The sequence below is a fragment of the Lutra lutra genome, chromosome 3 (genome assembly GCF_902655055.1).
Source record: "Lutra lutra chromosome 3, mLutLut1.2, whole genome shotgun sequence".
NCBI classification, from domain to species: Eukaryota; Metazoa; Chordata; class Mammalia; order Carnivora; family Mustelidae; genus Lutra; species Lutra lutra.
Genome location: NC_062280.1, coordinates 63,416,779 through 63,441,142, shown reverse-complemented (window position 1 = coordinate 63,441,142; position 24,364 = coordinate 63,416,779). Strand labels below are relative to the sequence as shown.

The 24,364-nt window shown below is 37.7% G+C and overlaps 2 protein-coding genes across 3 annotated transcripts in view; both read left to right on the top strand.

The window, feature by feature from the left end:
* Window positions 1–24,364, top strand: part of LOC125095498 (sodium channel protein type 3 subunit alpha) — a 1,188,574-nt gene that overhangs the window by 437,200 nt on the left and 727,010 nt on the right. The gene's annotated exons all lie outside the window — the stretch shown is intronic.
* TTC21B (tetratricopeptide repeat domain 21B) overlaps window positions 1–24,364 on the top strand; it is a 78,769-nt gene that overhangs the window by 35,920 nt on the left and 18,485 nt on the right. For both annotated transcript variants that reach the window (XM_047721993.1, XM_047721994.1), the window contains 9 exons: window positions 434–506; window positions 989–1,099; window positions 1,812–1,950; window positions 5,828–5,934; window positions 13,012–13,200; window positions 14,612–14,722; window positions 15,723–15,804; window positions 23,374–23,524; window positions 23,718–23,879. In XM_047721993.1, the coding sequence (XP_047577949.1) occupies window positions 434–506; window positions 989–1,099; window positions 1,812–1,950; window positions 5,828–5,934; window positions 13,012–13,200; window positions 14,612–14,722; window positions 15,723–15,804; window positions 23,374–23,524; window positions 23,718–23,879 (1,125 nt within the window). The remainder of the gene's footprint in view (window positions 1–433; window positions 507–988; window positions 1,100–1,811; window positions 1,951–5,827; window positions 5,935–13,011; window positions 13,201–14,611; window positions 14,723–15,722; window positions 15,805–23,373; window positions 23,525–23,717; window positions 23,880–24,364) is intronic.

Sequence of the window (24,364 nt, the reverse complement as noted above, 5' to 3'; positions counted from 1 at the left end):
CTTCAGCAGCATCTATAAAATTACACTTCCCAAAACCATAGCTTTTGGACCAAATGAATGAGAAACCAGACGTTGCAATAGCATCCCATGATATTTTTGTGCCTCCACTCACACATCATTTCAGAATTAGAGATAACAAAACCTATTTCTGTAGAGTGAGAATTGAGATGTTTACAGTCTACCAGTACTCTTGCTACCTACACTTCAGAAAAGGGAAAGATGGAATGAAAAAAGAAAGTTGATCTAGCATAAACAGTTTGGGTGTGGGTATGGGTGGGTTGTTTTTTCTTTTGCAGTGTTACACTGTTGGAAATGTCCAAGGTCCTCTGAAGGCTCTTGGTTAATTGAAATAAGTGAGCTTACCTTTTATTTAGTTCGTTTAGAGGGAGATATTTGTATTCAGTATACTAAATAGAATTGGTCTAATTTCTAGAGAAATTGCTGAGAGAATGCCCAGCCCTCGTTCTTTTCTTCTCCTTGGTGATGCTTACATGAATATACAGGAGGTAAAGTTTCTGATGCTACTGAACTCAGATTTAAAAAAAAAAAAAATGGTAAAACTCTTTTGTGATTAGCTTCATAGTCTCCTAAAAGGAATTTTTAAATGTTATTTAATATTTGACTATCCAGTCATCAAAACAAAAAAGAGATAACCATTATAATAAAGTTGTTTTCATATTGGGATCCAGTAATTCAACACTGTCATTTGAAACAGAGATGGTACCAGAAGCAAATTAAGAGTCCCTTTTAAGTGGAATAATGAAGAGAGCTACTGGCCAAAATGGTGTTTACTAATAAGTTACACCTAACACTAGTGACTGTCACCTCTCTGAAGTAGTTAAGGTTTCTAGACTTAAATATGTGCTTTAGTTGTCTTACTTAGTGAATACTGTAGGTGTAGAGCTTTAATTATAGAAATGTTGCCCTTTAATGGGATCCAGCTAAGCTGTTTATTCATTACTTTTTTTTTTGTATCTGCCAACATTAGCCCGAAGAAGCCATTGTAGCTTATGAGCAAGCGTTAAATCAGAATCCCAAAGATGGAACGCTGGCAAGCAAAATTGGGAAAGCGCTTGTCAAAACTCACAACTATTCGAAGGTAGGTACTTTATATGTTTGAAATATGTCTATTGGGTTGTTTCAAACCCTGCTCTGTGAAAAGTCTTTAACAGGCACTGTTTGTATCTTGATGGCTGTAAACTCCAAATTTGTATTCACAAACTGGAATTTATGTTAAAGATTTGCTCAGTGTCTCTTTGTCGCTGCATTTTGCAAAGCCTGGGCCCTAAAGTTAATTCTGGCTTCATCTTACACCTAAACCCTGCAACCCACCAATTATGATGAAGTTGCTGCGGTCGCATCTTTTTCATTATATAACAAAGCCTAACAGATGTCCTTTCTGTTGAACCAGTTTTGGTAAGCTGTATGCTCCCCCCCTGCAGCTCCAGTAGGGATAATGGATTTTCCTTTAGTTGTTATATTCTTGTTCTGTTCCTGGTAACTACTGAACATAAAACCACTAGCAGAGTATTTGCATTCACTAAAGCTCACTGGCCTCCGGACTGAAACTGGTAAAAACTGTTTCACCAAAGCACCTTTCGTTAGCTGCTTTTCATAAGAAATGCTAGTTGCCTTGTCTAATGTTTGACTGTCTAAGAAAAATGGCATATTTAACTGATAGGCAGGTATATGCCTAAGCTTCTCCTGGGTTATTTCTAGTTTTTATATGCTTTAAGTCTGTAATATATAAATATCTATGCTTAATACCACCTCATTGCCTTATTTTCCTAACTGAAATGCATTTTGTTTAGGCAATCACTTATTATGAAGCCGCTCTGAAAAGTGGACAACAAAATTATCTTTGCTATGACCTGGCTGAGCTTTTATTAAAATTGAAATGGTATGACAAAGCAGAAAAAGTTCTTCAACATGCTCTAGCTCATGAACCCGGTATGAAAGTCTTTCTGATTTGAAAAAAAAGTGTACCTTACCCGATATATTTGATCTGCTTTATTTTTATATTACATAAATGTTTATTTGTATTCTCAATATTATATATGTGACATTGATTATTCATTTATAAGCATGTCACTCTACTAAAATAAGATACTTGAATAATAACAGTTTTATCAAACAGCCAATTGTGTTATAGAAAGATACTGTACTTTCCAAATGATACAAAGGGAGTTTCCTTTAAATTACAACTACATCTGATGTTTTTATTCATAAAGTAAACACTTTTATAATCTTTACTCTTTTAAGTTTTTTTTTTTTAAATCCAGCACTCTAAAAGATGTGTAAGTCCCAAATTCTTCTGTGAATTCTACTTGCCTTGTTCTTAAACTACCTCCGTAGAGGTAACCATTTTTGTGTTTTAGTATATATGTAAATATATAAGTAAAATAAGCATAATTTTTCTTTTCAAATGGGTTGTTTTTCCTCTCCTGTAATTTTTTTCACGGACAGCATGTGCCAGATATAGTTTGATGTTAGTACATTCATCTAATTTTAATGTCATCATCATAATATTCTATAACGTCATCATCATAATATTCATATATATTCTATTTGTTTTTTGTGTTTTTTTTAAACTTTCCTTCAATTATTGGGCATTTGGTTGGTTTTCCATTCTTTTGATATTAATAAACTGTTACAGTAAATATCCTTGTACCTCATTCTTTGATATACACTTGCTTCTAAATGTGATATGGTATGGAAACTGGCCAAATTACAAATTTGGTAGCTTTCTCCTATAATCCAAGAAATGACCCATATCTGTTGTATTGGTTACCTATTGTCATTCATATTAACTCCAGCTCACCAATCAGGTTCCATCTCTGAGGAAGCACGGTGGATATGTTGAGTTCACAGAGAGGATACTGACGGTGTGATCTCAAATCAACTCTTTGCTTCCTCCCCCGACTCCCCAAAAAACTACATGTATTGAAAATGTAACTGGATACTATTAATTGCCTTTTTAGAAGTTTGTACAAATTTCCTTTTCAATTATCTTTATTTTAAATTAAAATCTATAGCTTACTCGTCGCCAAAATTTAAAGATTACAGAAGTGAATGCAAGTTGTGTTGTCCTGCTCTTCAGAGAAAACAAATTTACCTTGAGTATCCTCCTAATTAGAGTCCCCACCAGGCCTGTCTCTCTCGCACATAATCACATACCATATTTTTCCTACCAAAATGGGATCTATTATACTGCACATCTGTAGTAGGCATTTTTCACTCAGTAGCTTCTCTCCATGTTGGTAAATGTAGCTCTTTATTTTCTTTAGCATAGGTAGAGCATTCTACTATATGTTAATGTTGTAATTTATTTGATGGGCCCCCTACTGAATAGACATTTTAGATTGAAGAAAAGTTGGAGACAGTACTGAAACTGGGTCCTTGTTTATATACCTCTGTGTGCTTCCTGGAATTGAGTCACGCCCCATGGCTCTTTCTTAAGGCCAAAAATGTCCCATCATTGTGTAGATTAATTAGGGGAGGGAGAAAACACATCAATTTGCAGTTCTTGGATGATTGATAAGGCTAGGCATCATTTTTTGTCTGTAGATCACATTTTCTTCCAGGATGTTTATTCATGTCCTTTGTCTTTGACCCTGAACCTCTGGTACATTACCAGTTAACCTGTTACTCATTTGCAGATGTTTTCTCCCAGCCTATCCCCTTTTCTGTTTTTTCAGTTGAATTTGTCATTTCCTCAAATAGAATATTTAATTATTATATATATCAGCCTTTTCTTTTTTTGAGTCCTGAATTTCCTGTCATGCTCAGAAATACTTCCCTCATCCTAACATTGTAAAAATATTTTTCTGGAATAATCCATATGCTTTAATCCACATACAGTTTTACTATATAGTTTCCCAAATGGAGAACAGTTTTATTTCAGTGCATTTTACTGAGATGCCACCTTTGCCATATAATAAACTTATTTATATGTATGACTGATTCTGGGAATCTTCCTTTTCTTGCCCTGAGGTATTTTGCTTTTGCCAGTGTCCCTATCCACTGTAAATGTCTTGAGATATGTGATAAGGTCAGCCCAACTCTTTAAGTTTTCTAGTATTTTCAAAACGGTATTTTAATTTAGCTTTGATGAAATTGGTGTTAAAATTCTTCTAATTTGGGATGCATTTACTATATAAAGTGTTATTTATTTCCATAAAAATATTTACATGGGTCTGTCAGACCTTGGTTGAAACACTACAGATGGCCTTACATGTGCATATGCATTTTTGAAAAGGCTGTGAAAGGAAATTCAAGTAGCGTGTTCTACTTGTAAAGGTGTTAAGTTTATTACATTTAGGTAATATAAATGCTTTCATGTAATATTTGTTGATCATTTCATTATGTATTATGTCATTAATGTCCACATTTGTTTTTGAGAGGACTATAATTATCTCCATCTTTAAGTTAGCAATGTAGTCGCTTGACATACCCACCTTCATCTAGCCGAAGGAGCACCTGGGTTCTAAGCATCTTGAACTTGGCTTGTCAGCTGGAATTCCTGTCTGCCTCCTCACATCTGTTCCACATGCAGCCTTCTTCATCTCAACAACAACTTTATCCCTCTTAGCCATTGCTGAGAGCCCAAATCCTAGCCATCACCCTTGTCCCTGACTGTAGGAAATCCTATTGATTCTACCTTCTGAATATATTCAGAACCCCACTCCGTGTCACTAGTTCCACAGCTGCCCCCTTGTACAAACCTTCATTGTCTCAAGTGGATTATGGTGGTCACCTTCCAGCTGGTCTCCCTGTTCCGTTCTCAGCCCCACACCCCTTCTGTAGCAGCAGCATCGAGCCCTTTAAACAGAGTAGATGTGCTCTTGTCTGCTCAAGCTCACTGCTATCTCCCATTTCCCTCAGAGTTAAGCCGAAGTCTTCACAGTGGGGTATGGGTCCCTTCTCATGTGTGCAGCATTGCTCCTCTGACCCATTGTGACAGCCATCTCACAGTTTCTCTTACCTGGGGGGTGCCAATAATAAAACCTGCCCCTCAGGCTGAGATTTTAAAGAAACTATGTATATAAACCACTTTGATACATATGTGGCACAGACCATACACTTGATAGTGGAAGAAACATAGTTTTGTTACTTATCTAGGGTTCTTTTATTGCTCTTAAATCACAAAATAATAATACCAAGTATTTAAATAGTACTTGCCAGGTACTAGACTACTTTAATTGCATATGCAAACTTATTTCATAACTTAAAAACTTTTTAAATTTTATAACAACCCTATGAGATAGGTACTATTACTTCCACTATTGTACAGATGAAAGAGAACCACAAACTGGATAAGTACCTCGTTCAAGGTTATATAGCTAGTAAGTGAGAAGGCCTCGATTTGAAACCAGACAGATTGCCATCAAAGTCGGTGCTCTTAAAGACCATATTTCATTGCTTATCAAGTATCTATTATTTTAAAACAGCAGTTATCTTCTCAATTACCCCCATAGCAACTAGTCTATACTATTTTTTAATAACTTCAGTAAAGATGTTTACAGACTTAAAAATGAACATTGAAAATTTTATGTGTATTGTTACATTTTGTTACATTATCTCTTAATATATGTGTAAGAAAAACCTTTTTCTTATACAGTTCTTTAACTTTTCTTCCAGCTAGATGAAAATCCTCAATCTTTTTTTTTTTTTTTAATTTGGCCATCCTTCAGTTAACTGACTGAAAGTTTTTCAACTTTATTCAGTTGTTCAAAACCATTCTTTCTAAAGACCAGTTTTAAAACTTGTGGAAAAATGTAAACATTCATTTAAAATGAATATTTTTCCCCATTATCTTCTCTCATAGTAAATGAACTGTCTGCTCTCATGGAAGATGGACGTTCTCATGTTCTTCTAGCAAAAGTTTATAGTAAAATGGAAAGACCTGGTGATGCAATCACTTCATTACAACAAGTAAATGCCATTGCTCGTGAGTGGCTGTGTGTGAGTGGCTGTGTGGTGGGAGGTGGGAACAGAAGGCAATATGCCACATGTAAGAGGAAGACAATTTATTTTGGCTCAACTACGACAGAAAATAAGCCAAAATAGAAATAATGATTGAATACCAGTGGGTTGTACTGCTTAAATGTGTTATTGCTAACCAATATAATGATTAGAGCGAGTTGATATTTTTAAATCTTTTAGAGCTGAGGAAGTTTGGTTTAATAATTTGTGTAAAGTCACATGACTAGGGTCATAGGCAGGATGTGAACTCATTTTTTTCTCCTTTGTTTTTATCTTCCTTAATTTCTCTTAATATTCTGAGGTTTTCTAAGGAGAGGTTTTATACATGTTTGCTTGGATGTATTCCTAAGCACCTGATGGTTTTTGATGATTTTTCAATTTCTAGCTTGTTGACTTTTTTATAAATGACTTAAATTTTATCTGCAGCACCCTGCAGCTACCAAGGTCATCATGGTACTTTTCTCCTATTTTTCGTTCCTTGTTAATGTACTGTATTAAATTGATTGATTTTCAAATGTTAAACCACCCTTATCTTTCTTAAATGTCACTTTGTTATGAATTTTAATGTTCAAAATTTGTATGTCTATGTTCCTGAGGGTATTTGGATCTCTAAGATTATTGTTGTTTCTTTAATATTTGGAACAATTCAGAGTTAAAACCATTTGGACCTTGACGCTTCATTGATGGAAGGTTTTGATTAGTGGATTCAACATCTTTAGAATTCAGACTAATCATTTTTAAACTTCTTACATTAGTTTGAATGGCTGTATTCTTAAATTTGTTCATTATATCTTCTTGTTTTTGAATGTCTGCAAGTGCTGTAAAAATGTCGTCTTTTATGGCCTGATATTGGTGATTTTATTTTATTTTCCTTCTACTATTAATGATCAATTATGCCAGGAGTTTCATATCTTAATATTTTCAAAGAACCATCTTTTGCTTTTCTGGCTTCATTAAATGTTTCCTGTTTATCTCATTAATTAGTTTCTTCTACTTTTTTTGGATTTGGTTTGCTGCTCTTTCCCAACTTATTGAAAAAGTATGTTAGGTAATAGATTAGTTAGCCTTAGTTCTCTGTTCTTTCTCATTTAAGTTGATAATTTTTCTCTAAGTATTGCTTTGACTACCTCCCACATTTATTATTACTCAGTTCATAATATTCCTCCTTTTCACTTTGATTGCTTCTTTAATAAATGGGTTATTTCCAGGCACTTCTGGTTTTCTTGTTATCTTTTTTGGAGGGGTACCTCTTAATCCATTTCACTATTTTGTTCATCCCTCTACCGCCTCCCTTCTGGCAACCACCAGTTTCTCTGTATTTGAGTCCTTGTTATCTTTTGGATATTGATTTCTCATTTAATTCTACTGTGGTCAAAAACCTACTTTGAACAATTCAGTCCTTTGATATTTGTTAAAGCTTGCTCTCTGTCCTATATTTTATAATCAGTTTTGGTATAGGTAACTTGTGGATTTAAAATAATGTGTTTCTGTCATTACTGAGTGCTTAGTTCAATATGTGTCAGTTAAGTCAGGTTTGTTAGTTGATTTATCCTACATCTTCTCAGAACTTAAGTAGAACCTAGAGTACTTCACTAGCAATCCTGTATGCTTTCTAGAATACCATAGTACTTGCCACCTTTTGACCTAATTTTCATGTACCCAGAAGAGTTCTGCATTCTCCAGATAATTTATCAAATGTTTTGACTTTGAGCTTTATTTTTTTTAAGGATTTTATTCATTTATTTGACAGAGAGAGACAAAGTGAGAGAGGGAACACAAGCAAGGGGAGTGAGAGAGGGAGAAGCAGGCTTCCTGCTGAGCAGGGGTCCCGATTCGGGGTTCAGTCCCAGGACTCTGGGATCATGACCTGAGCCAAAGGCAGATGCTTAACAACTGACTTTGAGCTTTAGCTAACAGTGATATGTGTGTATGTGTGTGTAAAACAACATTTCAATAATTTGTCCAATATGTCCAATTTTTTTTATTCCAGTTGTGAATGATTTGAGGTTGGGTCATTAGATTTCTGTGATACCCATCCAAGTTTATGATTTCATTGCAACATGTCATCTTTAAACTGTTAATATCTTATCCTTAATTGTTGGTATGTTTTATCCCTATTTTCTGATCACATGGTAAGAAAATGATACCTAACCCTAGGATAGCTACCATTAGCTACAAAGAAAGTGTAATATCAGTAAATTTAGATGTTTAAAATATTTTAGAAGTGAATTTGGCCTATTTTACCTTTTTGTGACTATTACTAGTCCCAGCTGCCCTGTTTATGTGAGTCCTTATGTTATATGAGTGGATATATCAAGCAACACTAAGAAGAGAATAAACAGTATACATGGTTAGACTACCTCAATGAACCAAATTTAATTAATTTTAAGCTTATATGTTATAGCATGGAGGTTATCCTCTTTAAATAAATTTAAAGAGCCATAAAATTCTTCTCAGTTGTTAACATTCTCTGCATTCTGATCTCCAAAAAGATAAATCTTGAGTTAACAGTTCAAAAGCAACTTCAAGTTTATTTATTCAGGAACCATTTATTGAGCCCAATGCCCACATTATAGGACTTTAGGAGTTCCATCAGAGTATTTTGCATGGTTGCTAAACATTTTAGGCAGTGGCAGAACTGCTACATTAGAGAAGCCCCAAGTCTTATTAATTCTACTTTCTAAAAACTTCAGATTTCTAAAATAACTCCACATTTTTCTGTGTCTTTCATCTCTGTCACCTTTTGCCCTGTCCCACGTATCTTTTGCCCACACCCCTCCATTAGCCTCCTAACGGATCCCTGTCTTTTCCAATCTTGTTTCATTCCAGTTAGTTCTCCTCAATACTAGCGTGATTGGTCTGAAAGACAGACCTGATCTTGTTACTCCATTGCTTATAAACATGTAGTAGTAACTGCTCTGTAGAAAAAAACTGCCCTCTAGAATTAAAAAAAAAAATGATTTAACAAACTTACCTGATGTAAATTTTCTCTGTCTTTCTAACCATTTTTCCTTCTAATTCTTTGGTCAAGCAATAGTATCCCTTATGTTCTTTTCTTCACCTATAATTCCTAATGCCTGTACTCCCGTTCCATCTCCTTTATTACTCCCAAACTCACGTGGGTGTAACTACCAGTAATTCTTTAAATCTCACTTCACCTCCAAGACTAGGTTAGGTCTCGTATTGTGTACTATCGTAGGAACTGGTATTTCCCAGCCATAAAACTCGTCATAATTGGCTGTAATTATTTTATTATCTATCTTTCTGCTAAAATTAAAATTTCAGTGAATGTACGTATAAGCCCATGTTTTGTGACCCTAGCAAATGCTTGCCTCATTAGTTTCCTGTGCCATGTAACAAATTACCACAAATTTTAGTCAATGGAAACAATACACACATTTATTTTTTCCACAATTTCCGTGGGTCCATATTCTGGACATGTTTTAGCTGGGTCCTCTACAACATGTCAGGATAGTCAAGGTGTGACCAGGGCTGGGTTCTCATCTAGAGACTTGTCTAGGGGAGGATCTACTTCCAAGCTTACACAGGTTATTAGCAGAATTCATTTGCTCAAGGCTGTAAGACTTAGGGCTCCAGCTTCTTGTTTGCTGCTTGTCACAGATCCTAGAGGTCACCACACTCTAGAGGTTCATCACCTCCTTGCCTGGTAGGCCAGCTGATATGACTACTTAGTTCTTCAAAGCCAGTAAGGGAGAAAGGCTGTAGAATGAGTCTGCTAACAAGACAGAGTCTTACGTGATGTAATCATGGGAGTGACCCTTATCATATTTGCTGTATCCTGTTGGTTACAAGCAAGTTCTAGGTCACACCTCACACACAGGGTGATTATACAAGGGAGTGAAGACCAAGAGGTGAGGATCATGGGAGTCATCTTAAAATCTGTCTGTCATGATAGGTGTTTGAAATTTTAGTTGAAGGACTCAAAGGAAATCATACATTATTTTAATTTTTTAATTGCAGGAAAAATTATGGGGAAAAATCACTTTTTGGCATATTAAATTAACCATCTTTCCTGTGAAAGTAAAATCTAAATAAATCAGATGTAAACAACCCATGTGCCATAAAACACTAACAATTTTATGACTTTCTAACTTTATGTAGTTTTAAATAATATGAACGGATTATTTTTGCTTCTTTCACTTAACATTCATTTGTGTGGATTTTTCCATTATGTCTATATAAGTCCATTTACTCTTTGTTAAGTGAATGCATAAATGCATTAGTGGATGCTTATCTATAGCTCAAAGTTAAATTTTATTGTGAAAGCCTGAAACATAGGATTTCTCTGTTACTTACAATTTAACATATAAGCAGTAATGTGAAACTCTGATTTTTTTTTTTTTTTAAGATTTTATTTATGAGGTTCATGGGTGGCTTAGTTGGTTAAGCATCTCCCTTTGGCTCAGGTTATGATCCCAAGGTCCTAGGATTGAGTCCCGTGTCAGGCTTCCTGCTCAGTGGGGAGTCTGCTTCTCCCTCCCTACACCCGCTTATTTTCTCTCTCTCTCTCTCTCTCACAAAAATAAAAATGCTTTTTAAAAATGTTATTTATTTATTTTACACAGAGAGAAAGCGCACAAGTAGGCAGAACAGTAGGTAGGCAGAGGGAGAAGCATGCTTCCTGCTGACCAGAGAGCCTGATGCAGTGCTCCATCAGCATCCTGGAATCTCAGGACCCTGGGATCATGACCAGAGCTGAAGGCAGAAGCTTAACCAACTGAGCCACCCAGGCACCCCAATATTCCAACTTAATTGGTATATTTTATTTCAATGTGATCTTTAGCAAGATCTATATGTATACAATAAAGCTATTGAGGTAGAAAGGAAAAATTAAGAAGTCTATGGAGTGAGATGTTTATACCTCATTCCACCCAAGGATTTTAGGGAGTTCACAAAATAAGGCGGAGAGAAAAGTAAATGCATTGACAATCAGGGTTAACATAGTTATCATAACAGATAATTAAATTTGATTCTTGTCTTTCTGGAATCCGAGGAAAAAAATAAGGAATGATATCAATTCTTTGAGAGAATTTTATTCTATATGAAAATGTTTTATAACGATCATTGTATATACTTAGAATAATTGAGCATATTTTATGAAATGCCTTTAATTATAAATGCAAACAATTTTTTCTCAAAAAATCTGCCCTGATTATTTACCTTTAAGAAAATGCAAAGCATAGGGGCACCTGGGTGGCTCAGTCAGTTAAGCGTCTCCCTTTAGCTTAGGTCATGGTCTCAGGGTACTGGGATTGAGTCCCACATTTGGGCTCCCTGCTCAGTGGAAGCCTGCTTCTCCCTCTGCTACTCCCCCAATGCATGCTCTCTTTCTCTCTCCCTCTCAAATAAATAAACTCTCTTAAAAAAAAAAAAAAAAAAGAAAAATGCAAAGCATCACAAAATCTAACTTATAAAAGTGTTTCTCTAGGAAGTTAAGCTAATGAGATCTTACCTGACTTTTTAGAGATTTAGTTGATGAAGATAAAAATTAGACTATCCAGAGAATGAACTGTATATCTTTTAGACCTAGGGTGATCATAGAGTTTATCATTCAAGTCAAAATACTTTTGAAAGGGAAAAAGGCAGAATTAATCATTAAGCTGGCACAAGTATAAAAGTTACTGTAAGAAAGATAACGATCACTGTATTTAGACCAGTTATTGCAGAGTTTTTTGACTATGAGTGTGTGTGTTTGTGCACCTGTGTGCAAAACCATACACACCAATATTTACATATATAAAAAACCATGAAATACACAAATGTACACATATCTTCTGTACTTAAAAAAACACATTAATATAACAAAAATAAAAATTTCAGGAAACAGTATTAACCTTTACTACTATATACACCATTATTTTCTAATCTTTCCTCTTTCATTTCCAAAAGAATGCTTATTATGATGCCTTAAATTAATTTTATGACCCATGGTTCTAAAGAATACTCAGCTTTAGACCATCTTCATCAAATACCAGTTGTCAACCAACATTTTGACAGGAGTCCCCAGAAGGGCTCCCTGTTGTAGCAGAATGTGTGGCAGATGGTGGGCATTTACTCCTTGTTAAATGAATGCATGAATGCATTAGTGGATGCTTATCTATAGCTCAAAGTTAAATTTTGTTGTGAAGGCCTAAAACATAGGATTTCTCTGTCACTTACAAAAGGAAGGTCTTAGTGTTTCAGAAATCAAATCTGTAGGTGATGAGGCTGATAACTCTTCCCATTCAGCAGCCTACAGTACATTCTTACCTTGAGACCCCTGCCTTCTTTCTGGGTATCTATGTATAGCATTGGACCTCATATATACCACCACCTGATTAGTCATTTCCCTGTCATTAGGCATTTGAGTTGCTATTGATTTTCTGATTTGTTGCTATTGTTTTTTTTCTTTTTACAAGAAAGAACAGAGATTGTTTTTTCCTTATAACAGATAACATGGTTCCTTTTTTTTTCTAAGTAATATCCATAATACCTTCCTAAGAGTGGAACAACAAAGTTCAGTAGTCTGGTTAGTTTTATCAAATTAGCATGTCTTGCTCGGGTGAAGATTGGACTCATTCGTATGCCATCAACAATACATGGATGTACTTACTCTCTGAAACCTGCCAATATTTGATTTAGTAATTTTTAGATACTAGTTTATTAATTTAATAAACACTTTACATTTCCACTTATTACATCTAGATTCTTTTTCAGGTATTTGTTTCATGGCTGCATTTCCTCCTTCGTGAGCTTTCTGTATATACTCCTTATAACAGTAGGAAAAGACTCAGTAATTTTTTTATACTTCATTTGGAAAGAGATGTGCACACTGGCTCATTTGCAAACAAACGCATGTTTAAGACCTCAATTAAGACATTTTTTTTGGATCAGGCTTTGTTAGAGTGAGGGCCAATAATGCTTAAATAGATCTGTGCAATTATGCTGCATGTGGGTTATTGGGAATTGTTTAATTTATTTTCTCTTTCTTTTTTAAATTCCTTTTTAATCCTTATTTTTTTCTAGGCTCGAGAATTACAAGCTAGGGTACTAAAACGTGTTCAGATGGAACAGCCAGACGCAGCTCCCGCACAGAAACACTTAGCGGCTGAAATTTGTGCAGGGATAGCAAAACATTCTGTTGCTCAGCGAGACTATGAAAAAGCAATTAAGTTTTATAGAGAGGCTCTTGTTCATTGTGAAACAGATAATAAGGTCAGTACCTTTATAAAATTGTCACCACCTTTTATTCCAGATGTCATCTGTTACATTGTTGCCCCAAATATAAAATTCTCACCAGCTTATTTGTAAAAAAAGAAATGTAAATAAAAACACAAGCTAAATAAACATCTGTTTGTAGAAATTCTTTGGAATCCTTATATGATGCCTTAAATGAATAATGTTAGAGTTTTAAAATTATTATAGAAAAATTGTTATAAAATAAAATAAAATAAATCTATAAGCTCTGTTTTAATAATCACTTTAAAACAATGTCTCAATCTTGAATATCTGAATCTAGGTGATTCAGTTCAGTTTACCAAACTGCAGTTGTATACCTCTGTATTTCAATTGCTGTTTGGTGCTAGATGTGCAAAAAAAGTGACTAGATTGAATCTCCTACCTCAAGTGGTTCAGCATGAGAATAAATGTAAGGATAATGTTGGTATAGAAAACTTCTTTACGTCTCTGGTTGTGTAAATTAAAATCCTATTCTCTCAGATCTTGATAGATGATTAACTTAAAAAACTTATATATGGTTAAATACTTCTTTTTTCCCTTTTTCTTTTAATTTAAATTCCAGTTAACATACAGGGTAATATTAGTTACAGGTGTACAATATAGTGAGTCAACACTTCTGTACATCACCCAGGGCTCATCACAGCAAGTGTCCTCCTTAATCCCTATCACTTGTGTCATGCTCCCCACCTTGCACCTCCCCTCTGGTAACCAGCAGTGTGTTCTCTGTGGTTAAGAGTCTTTCTTGGTTTGCCTCTATCTCTTCGTTTTTTCCCCTTTGCTTGTTTTGTTTCTTAAATTACACATATGAGTGAAAGCGTATGGTATTTGTCTTTCTCTGACTGACTTATTATTTCATGATGTGGAACAAAAGAGAGCCATATGTTAGAATTTAAGGTTTTAAATTGAATATTTTTAAATGAATACAACTCAGATATAAGGCAAAAGTAACCTTTAAGGCATAACCAAACAGGTACCTTGTTCAGTGGTGGCTGAGGGAAAGTTGTGAAATCTGAAGCATACCTTAGAAATCATCTGCTCCAGGCTTTTTATTTTTCAAATGAGAAAACAGGTTTAGAGAGATAACAGGGACTTGGGCCCACCATGGAGAAGCCTGGACTAGAATCCAATCTCTGATTTAAGACCGGTGTTTTTTTCATAATGCTTTATGTCTCTCTACCTTTCGAGTAGGTTACTACTTGTTTTCCCCTGTTTCCAGTATATATGAGAAAGTAGAGTTGAATATGCCCATACTTTTCCTGCCTCCTCAGACTTGGCATTTTTATTGCCATCACTTTTGGTCAACTAAGGCATAATCTGTGTCCAGACATTTTCTTCACTCACATTTTATTCCAAACAGTTTCTGACTGACCTTGTGCTTTCTCTGTAGATAATGTTGGAGCTGGCACGATTATACCTGATACAGGATGACCCTGAGGCCTGCCTGCGACACTGTGCTCTCCTCCTCCAGAGTGACCAGGACAATGAGGCCGCCACCATGGTTAGTCCCTGAGACTTCAGTGCCGTAAAGGCAGATGTGTTTTATATTCCATGGGGAGGTTTCAAATTTTTCTCATAAAACTAATACTAGAGAGACCTAGCTTGTGTTGGCTTTTGGAAGAAATGATATTTTTAACATTAGTGGTACATTTTACCAGTAAAGACCAGAGGTTTTTTGTCTTAATAAGAATGGAAACCTCGATCAGGTCTTTACTTGCCCTTGCAGGCCTCATTAATTTTTCTTGATGCCAAAGAGGACAGTTGGTCAGAAGGAGTTCCTGTGATAAAGCTGTAGTTGGCTAAAGACTGTTTTAAGTACTTGCCCAGACACACTGGACCCATTTTAAAGCCTCTGTGGGACTTTTGGAGTTACAGAAGAAAGCTCTGTATATCTGTATATCATTCTAAGATGGTGTGTTTCGGAGTTTTGCTTTGCTTTCCCATTTTTCCTGGTTGAGGTGTTCGTTAGCTTTCAGACAGCTACATAGATGACGGTGCTAGAGGTTCATTGAAAGTTATAATTATAACTGAAAACTATAAAAAGTCTCCCTTTTAAAACACACAATAAAAGCTCAGTAGATCTTGCTCATTTTAAATTCCTTTGAAATATTGAGGGTTTAAGAGTGTTTGGGGTTGTTTTTTTTTAATCTTCTGTCATTTTAGCCAAGTCCAGGGAGGCATCTTCTCGATGATAACACATAGAGTGTGCAACTCCCTTCAAATTTCTGTTTTTAAAATAACCACTTGAAACATATTTTCTGCTAAAAATAAAGTTTTACGAACAGAGCGATCTGTTTCACATCCTTAATTATCTTCTGTTAGGCTGATATCATTGCTAATTTGCTGAAGGTATACTTGAATTTTAAATGGCTCCTTTTTCTAATCTTTGCCCTCCTCATGTGTTTCCTATGTGTTTGCATAGCCCTGACTCTGTTTGATAGGAAAGATGTGCTTTCTAAAACATACGGCAATATTTTTAGAACCAACTTTTACCTTTATAGATGATGGCAGATCTCATGTTCAGAAAACAGGACTATGAACAAGCAGTGTTTCATTTACAGCAGCTTTTAGAACGCAAACCAGGTAAATATCCATTGATGATGTTTTTTCTAATGCAATCACTTCTTTCTCCTCTTTTTGGCTGTTACGGAAGCCTCATGGAGCCCGGCTGTCTGCTTGGTCCACACTTGCCCTTGAGCAGCTGGGATAGGTATGAGGAAAATGTTACCCCGTGGACTGGCCTCGCTTTAAATGATGACCACAGGCCTCCGTGGGCCTTCAGATGCGGCCTGGCCATCCTGCTGTATTTCTGTAATGATTCACTCACTCGCCAACTTTTTACGCTTTCTCTTCCCTCCTCAAGCCTCCAGTCCACTCTGCCCGTTCCTTGTCCTCAGCTAAAAATGTTAACCTCCTGTTTGAGTAGGAAAATGTGAGCAACTGGAAGAGAATGTCTCCATCCACCTGTCACCAAGTGTGCCTGCTCCCAGCCGTCCTCTTCCCCAGGTCTGCCGTCCCACATGCAGCCAGCGTCTCCCTGTGGGCCGGGCTGCCACCCCCCACCGCCTGCAGTGCTTTCCTCCAGACTTCTGTCTCTCTCCTGCTCCACTGTTGTTTCCCCCGTCTGCACACAAACATGCTGTGGTAGCCCCGTGCTAAATATATTAATAAGTAAAAACTAATTCTTAACTCTCCTTCCATCAACTGCTCCATTCTTCCATTTCCTTTTCTAGCAAATTGCCTCGCAGCAGTTTCGAAGCCATTTCCAGCCGGGCTGTGTCCCCTCTGCTCGGCTCCCGCAGTGAGGGAAGCTGCTTCTGTGGGGGCGGCCAGCCGCTTCTGTGCTGCCGTGTCCTGCCTTCATTTCTCAGCTCTCCGCCTGCTCGGCCTGTCCTCACGCTGAGCGCAGCTTCTCCCCTCCCTCATGAAGGACTTTCTCCACTTGTCTGCTGGTGTGCTAGGCTTCCCTGGGTTTTCTTCTTTCCGCTGCCCACCCCTTTATTTGATCCATTTCCTCTTTATGACCTGTAAATCTCAGAATATTCTAGACCTTGGCTCTTGAACTTTCTCTTTTTTTATACATTCAGCCCGCTGGGTGACTTCATCCAGGCCCGTGGCTTTACAGCCCATGTGTGTGCTGGTGTCTCGTGGATGTGTATATCCCGTCCTTCCTCACACACACCACCGTCTGTTCACGTTCCCATTCCACTGTCCCGGGATCTCCGGCTTAACATGTCGGTGGAGAACGGTTGATCTTTCCCTTCAAATCTGCTCCTTCTCCATACCTCACCTCAGTAAATAGCATCACCATTTACCCACTTAGTCAGGCTCTAATTCTTACAGTGACGCCTGGCTCATCTTTCTCTATACCACATCCCGCCTGCCAGCTGATCCCTGTTTGCTCTACCTTCAAGGTCTCTCTGGAACCCCATCACCTTTTACCCCTTGTGCTGCTGCCACCTGGGCTCAGCCATCGTCATCCTCTGTCACGTTGATTATGACTGCTCCATTGTCATAGCGCACCCTGGTTTCTGTTCCTTTCCACTAGACAGTTGAGAAATGCTTTCAGCTGAAAGGAGTGGGGACTCCCTGCCTCAAAATTCCAGTGGCCTAAATAATTATGGCTTTTTATTTCTCGCTTATGTAAAAGAAATTTAAAAATAGGTTATGCAGGGAGTGGCATGGAGGGTCCACAGTGTCATCAGGACACCTGAGTCCTCTGCCTTTTTCGTCAGTCGTCACCAACCTAACTTCCATTACCTTGCAGTCCAGGATGACTGCACCTCTAGCCTCAGTGTTCCGGGGTCTGGATGGGGAAGGAAGGCTGGGGCAGAGGTGGGCTGAAAGGCATACCTCCCTTGTGAACCATCTTTTTTTTTTTTCCTTTAAAAAACTCCTTTCTAGAAGCACCTTCATGGCTCCCAAAGATGGTAGGAAATGTCATCTTTTAGCTGAACACAGTGCCACATTGGATAAAATCAGAATTCTGATAGTGAGGAGGAAAGGGATGGTAGATATTAGGTAGGCAACAGTCCAAGCAGGTTAGTGCCCTGCTCTTCCGCCTTCCTGGGTTGTGCTTCTCCCAGACAGCCTGGTGGCGGCAAATTCCTTCTTTCAGGAGGTGGTGCCAGCCATGCCGCTTCCTGACAGTGCCCTTCCATGGCCGGCCTGCATCAGCAACGCCTCTTACTGCTCTCTCCATCTTTCTATCTTGTGTTTTATTTTTGTATCTCACCCTTGTAAAACAAAACAAAACAAAAATTACAAATCCTAGAACATAAATGTCAAGTGGCCAGGAAGTTGTCTTCGTTGCTGTGCTTCCAGGTTTTAGAACAGTATCTGGCTGGCTCTGGGCTCAGTGAATTTTGACTAGAAAGAAGAGTGGAAGGAGCAAAGGAATGGGGAAACAGGAAAGGAAGGTAGAAACAGTAATATGTGTTATTTCTGTTTCTACCAAGGAGAGTTTGAAGTCTCAGAGGAGGCCTAGAGCTGTCATTCAGTTCTTGTAAATCCTGATGCCTTCATGGCGGGGTGATGTGGGCAGTCAGAGCTGCCTGGTCTGGGAGGCGTGGACAACTGGGCAGCTGTCCCTCAAGTAGGACAACTCAAAGAACCAGATGTCCTCTCCCTGTTGTAGTTACTAATGCTTCTAAAAAGTTTGCATTGGAGAACAACACTTTCTGCTTACAAATAAAGTACTCCTGGCTAGGGTCAAGTTGAAAGCAAAAAAGTACTATTTGTCTTTGTGGTAATATCAACATTTTTCTTTGTATTGTTTTTATTATATTTTTAAGTGTTCTCCTACCTCTGGATTGCCTCAGGCCATGCGGTTGTTTCTTGGCCTTGTTGGTCCCAGCTTCTGCTGTGTGTTAATTACGTCAACACCTTACCTCTTCTACTCTGTAGCAGTCCAAAATCCAGGCCCATCCTACCGGCTCGCTTGCCCAAAGTGGATTCTTGCTTTCCTTAAGCCTAAGTTATTTTTCTGGTGCAAAGTTTCTCTCCTGGGTTCCAGACTCAGTTGTGTCCTTTCCTGCTTCTCTGAACCACCTCTTAAAGAGCTATACGTACTATTTTCATTCTGTCTCAAGCTGTTCACATATTATAGCACTTCCCTCTGAGAGTAATCCATCCTGATTTCTTTAAAAACCACACCTCTGCCCTTGCAAGTATTTTTAAGGTATTGATGACACCGGTGTGTTCACATAGGAAATTTGAAGACGCCCTCACTTGCCATGTGTGTTTTGTCTCAGCTGGTAACTCAGCATCAGCGTTCTTTTCAAATAAATAGTAGTCACATTGGCTTAGTCGATTGCCAACTTTGGACTGTTTATGAACAAATACAAAATAAATTATTTATAAATTTAGTATAAGGATCTTGTACTCAGGAAATAATCAATTATCAAATGACATACATCCATACCTCCAAATCTTTGTGTGTTTCTTTTTCCTTTTGCCAAAGTACACTTTGCCTTCTTTCTTCTTCTCCTTCTCTGTCTTTCCCAACACATAATCCAAAATCTACTTACCCTTTGCCAAAAACCTGTATCTTACTGCCACCACCTTTCTCATAAGATGCCTCATGTGATGCTGAGTAGGGTGACTACCCACTGGCAGGCATCTGCCCGAGACTGGAGGATCTCCTGGACAATGTGGGACTTTTTTTTTTTTTAAGGTTTTACTTATTTATTTGACAGACAGAGATCACAAGTAGGCAGAGAAGCAGAGAGAGGAAGGGAAGCAGGCTCCCTGCTGAGCAGAGAGCCCGATGTGGGGCTCGATCCCAGGACCCAGGGATCATGACCTGAGCGGAAGGCAGAGGCTTTAACCCACTGAGCCACCCAGGCGCCCCCAATGTGGGACTTTTAATACTAAAAGAAGGACTCAACAAACTGGGATGAGTTAATCGCCCCAGTTCAGGAAACTTTATGCATGCATTTATTTGTCTTCTCCATGAGACTGCAAACTCCCTGCGTTGGCAGGGATCATGTCGTGTTCATCTTACATCCCTGCCTGACACGTAGATGGTGCAGAAGAAATGTTTGCTGGTTGAATGGATCAATAAATGATTCAAATACCTAGTCATTTAAAAACACAAAATGTTGGGAAAATTTTTATTGTCTCTCATATTTTATGTATTCTATGCTTTATTCCCAGTAGGACTCCATTCACAGATCTGTTTTGTCAGACTTACGTGTCTATACTTTGTGCATGAATTATGGGACATCCTTGGCAGCACACGTTATACCTTAAGTTAATGCTGCATTTTAGCTCACCTTAGAAGTGTACTGTCGGGGCGCTGGGTGGCTCAGTGGGTTAAGCCTCTGCCGTTGGCTCAGGTCATGATCCCAGGGTCCTGGGATCCAGCCCCGAATCGGGCTCTCTGCTCAGCGGGGAGCCTGCTTCCCCCCTCTCTCTGCCTGCCTCTCTGCCTACTTGTGATCTCTCTCTCTCTCTGTGTCAAATGAATAAATAAAATCTTAAAAAAAAAAAAAAAAGAAATGTGATACCTAGTTTGATTTAACCTAGCTAGTAGAAAATCCTTCTTATAGAAAGAATGACTCTTCTCTTGATAGGTGACACTTCTTCTCTCAAAATCTCCATCCTGGGTTTTCCCTCCCCTGACACTAACTGCTGAACAAGTCGCATCAGTTCTGTGTGCTGAAGAGCCTGCCGTCACACGCAGCCTGCCCTGTCCTGGCCCCCGGCTTTCATTGGGGCCGTTCTCCCCTCTCCCCATTCACCTTCCAGCCTCTCGGCTCTGGCTCTGGCTGCTCCACACCTTCATGTTCATAGGACTCTCCTATCACTTTTATAAATCAGAAGCTGTTCCTTGGTTTAAAAATTTAGGATGGCTCTCCAGGGTTGAGTCTAAAATCATGGCATTATTTTGATAATCAGATGGCCCTAAATTATTGGTCCATTTGTATTTCTCAGCCCTCTTCCTCCAGTTTAATATCTAGTAACCTCGGACTTAGCACTCCCCGGGCTCCACTGCTCTGTCTCTGTGCACACCATCTGCCTCTTGGAATGTCTTTGTCTGGCAAGATCCTCCTCTTAGCCTTCAGGCTGCCCACAAGTCTGATTCTGTGAGAAACCTCCTGCCTCCTCTAGGCAAAGTGACGAATTTCGTGCCCTGTTATTCCTTAGCACTTACTCATGCCACATCACATCACACTGTAATCATTTTGAAATCTTCTCACTATCCATCAATAAGTATGGGCTACGTTTTTTTAGAATGTAATCCATTTCAGTTTTCAATGGATTCCTTAAGTACAGAAGTTTGCCTTTTGTCAAATTTTGTGGTTAACCAAGAGACAAGTTAATGTAATTTAATCTATCAGTGGTAATTATAATTTAAACTAATAATACATTTCAGTAATATTAGAAGGTGATAGGGCCCCCCAAGGCCTCCCAGGGTTGACTTTAAATATTAGCAATGTCATGCATTGCACATATTAGCAATAGCATACAAAAAAAACTTCAGCCAGAAATTTTTAACCTTTACATATCTGTCTAATCCAATACAGCTTCTAGATTCTGTGACTTTATTATAGGTAGATATCCCTGGTTCCTATCAAAACTTTTGGAGTTGTAAATATTCCTAATGACCATTGTATTTTTAAAGCTCTTTCATGACTTTATTTTATTTGGTCTCAGTGACATTTTGAGGGTCAAGATTATAATCCTGTTTTAAGAAAATAAGTAATTCTTGACTCAGAGAATTTTAATAATCTGCTTGAATTTGCATAGCTAAAAGACAAGACCGATATTTGAATCCTCTTTTTCTGAAGCTACAGTCTTACCATGTTTCTGCTTTTTAGTGATGCCAAAAGGCAGGAAGAACAAAGTCTTGAGACCCAAGATTATAGATCAAGGAAGGCAAAGGATGATGGGGTCATTATAACCTGGATTATCTTGACATCGTACAATTCAGTAGATAATTATAAAGCCTACAGAGGTTCTTTTTTTAAATATTTTTTATTGTATAACATAACATAAAATACTTAACATAAAATTCACATTTTAGCCATTTTTTTTTTTTAAAGATTTTATTTACTTCTCAGAGAGAGAGGGAGAGAGAGCAAGCACAGGCAGACAGAATGGCAGGCAGAGGCAGAGGGAGAAGCAGGCTCCCCGACGAGCAAGGAGCCCGATGCGGGACTCGATCCCAGGACACTGGAATCATGACCTGAGCCGAAGGCAGCTGCTTAACCAACTGAGCCACCCAGGCATCCCCACATTTTAGCCATTTTTTAAGTGTTCAGTTCAAGGACATTAAATACATTCAGATTATTTTGTAACCTTCACCATTATTTATCTTCAGAACTTCATCATCCCAAACTAAAATTCAGTCCCCATTAAACAGTAACTCCCCATGTTCCCCTCTCCCCATCCCCTGGCAACCACCATTCTACCTTTTTGTGAATTTGACTACTAGACATACTTTATATAGAACGGAACCATATGGTACTTGTCCTTTTGTGCCTGGCTTATTTCACTTAGTATAATGTTTTCTTTTTTTTTTTTTTAAAGATCTTTTTTTTTTTTTTTTTAAGATTTTATTTATTTATTTGACAGAGAGAGAGATCACAAGTAGAGAGGCAGGCAGAGAGAGAGGAAGGGAAGCAGGCTCCCTGCTGAGCAGAGAGCCCGATGCGGGACTCGATCCCAGGACCCCGAGATCATGACCTGAGCCGAAGGCAGAGGCTTTAACCCACTGAGCCACCCAGGCGCCCCAGAAATAAGTTTTTAAATATCAATAGGATGGTTTTCACTCATAAATATATGAGAGGAAATGTACCAAAATATGGTAATCTTTAGCTGGTGGGAATAGGAGTGAGTGATTTTTTTTCCTTCTTTATACTTTTCTTTTTCTGTCTTTTTCCCAAATTTTCTAAAGTGTCTGCATTATTTTTACAATCTTAAAAATATTTATTACATTTTTCTCAAAACTTAGTATTTCAGTTGTGCAAAAGAACTAAACAGAATTGGGAGAAGTCTTTCTAGGAACCTGCCAGGAAATTATACACCAAAGAACTAAATTAATTATTTTTTTTAAGGAGAAGATAAAATAGGATTAAAGTACTCAGACTGATTTATTACAGTTATATTATGGTAAGCTAGCATCTAGTACATTAGTCACATATGCATATTAGGGAAAGTATGAAGTAAAATTTCCAATTGCCCACCCCAAACATTATAATGAAAAGGTACTGTTCTCATCCTCTTCCTAGCTGTAGTGAATAAGGAAGTCACAGATAGACTCACCTGTGCAATCTCATCAACCCTCTTGAATTTTATAGGTGGAGTTTAGATGACCAATGCAGAGACTGTTTCTAGGTTTTGTTCCCAGGAACAGTTGATAATTAAATTACAACAAATGTACATGTTTATAGATTGGCTTATATTTTATAGATAAGCTTCTCTCATTGTCCAAACCAACCAAACCCTTTCTAATTGCTCACATAGTCTCTTTAGGGATTTATAACCCTTAAGGCATTCCTTTTTTTTTTTTTTAAGGCATTCCTTTTGATTGTATTTAAATTCTCCTTCATTTGAAGTAAACTATACTTTAATGAAGTAGGATTATAACTGTCAAAACAAGAAATATAAAATACTGTCTATATCTGAAATATTCTTTGTTTCTAGATAATTATATGACATTATCTCGTTTAATTGATTTCTTGAGAAGATGTGGAAAACTTGAGGATGTTCCAAGATTTTTCTTAATGGCTGAAAAACGCAACTCCAGAGCAAAATTGGAGCCAGGATTTCAATACTGTAAAGGACTCTATCTTTGGTAAATCTATTGGTGAATAAATCCTACTTAATAGTTTTTTTTTTCTCATTGTGAATGAAGTAGAATAAGCTTTCCTTTGTCTTAAGATAGATCTACATTTTAAAATATATTAATTTTATTTCCCAAAGAGATTATAAATGACTCAACAATTGAAATAAGTGATTCTTTTTTTTTTTTTAAAACACCTAACAAGGTATACTGGAGAACCAAATGATGCCCTTCGACATTTTAATAAAGCTCGGAAAGACAGTGACTGGGGCCAAAATGCCCTTTATAACATGATAGAAATCTGTCTGAATCCAGATAATGAAACTATTGGGGGCGAAGTATTTGAAAATCTGGATGGAGACCTGGGGTGAGTTATCGTTTGACAAATTATACCTTTTCTGAAAACATTTATTCGGGATAGGCAAGGATACCTTGTAAAAGAGGGCTCAATTCTAGGACAGCGCTAATGAAAGGTCAGATGAAAAAATTGTAACTAGAACAGCTGTTCTCTGAAACAACCAGGACACGCTTTGAGGAGGTTTCCAAAATCAGAATAAGCATGTTACAAAGATGCTCCCCTAGTTACTCTGTTGAGAACAAGATGAATTGTAGAATGTGATTACGTTAGCACAACTGTCCTCACAATAGTAACCCCTTAGCAAATAGTAGTTCTGTGCCATACCCTGTGCTTCATACTTGGTATGCATTGTCTTATTTTCTCCCTGCAACAACGTTATGAACTAAGCTCAGAGTTAACCTGTTTAATAAAGTCCAGGGCAGGGGCAACATGTGGACTGAGTTCTCTGTGACCGCAAAGCCCCTCCTGGAGCCCCTGTAGTGCACTGTGAGTAA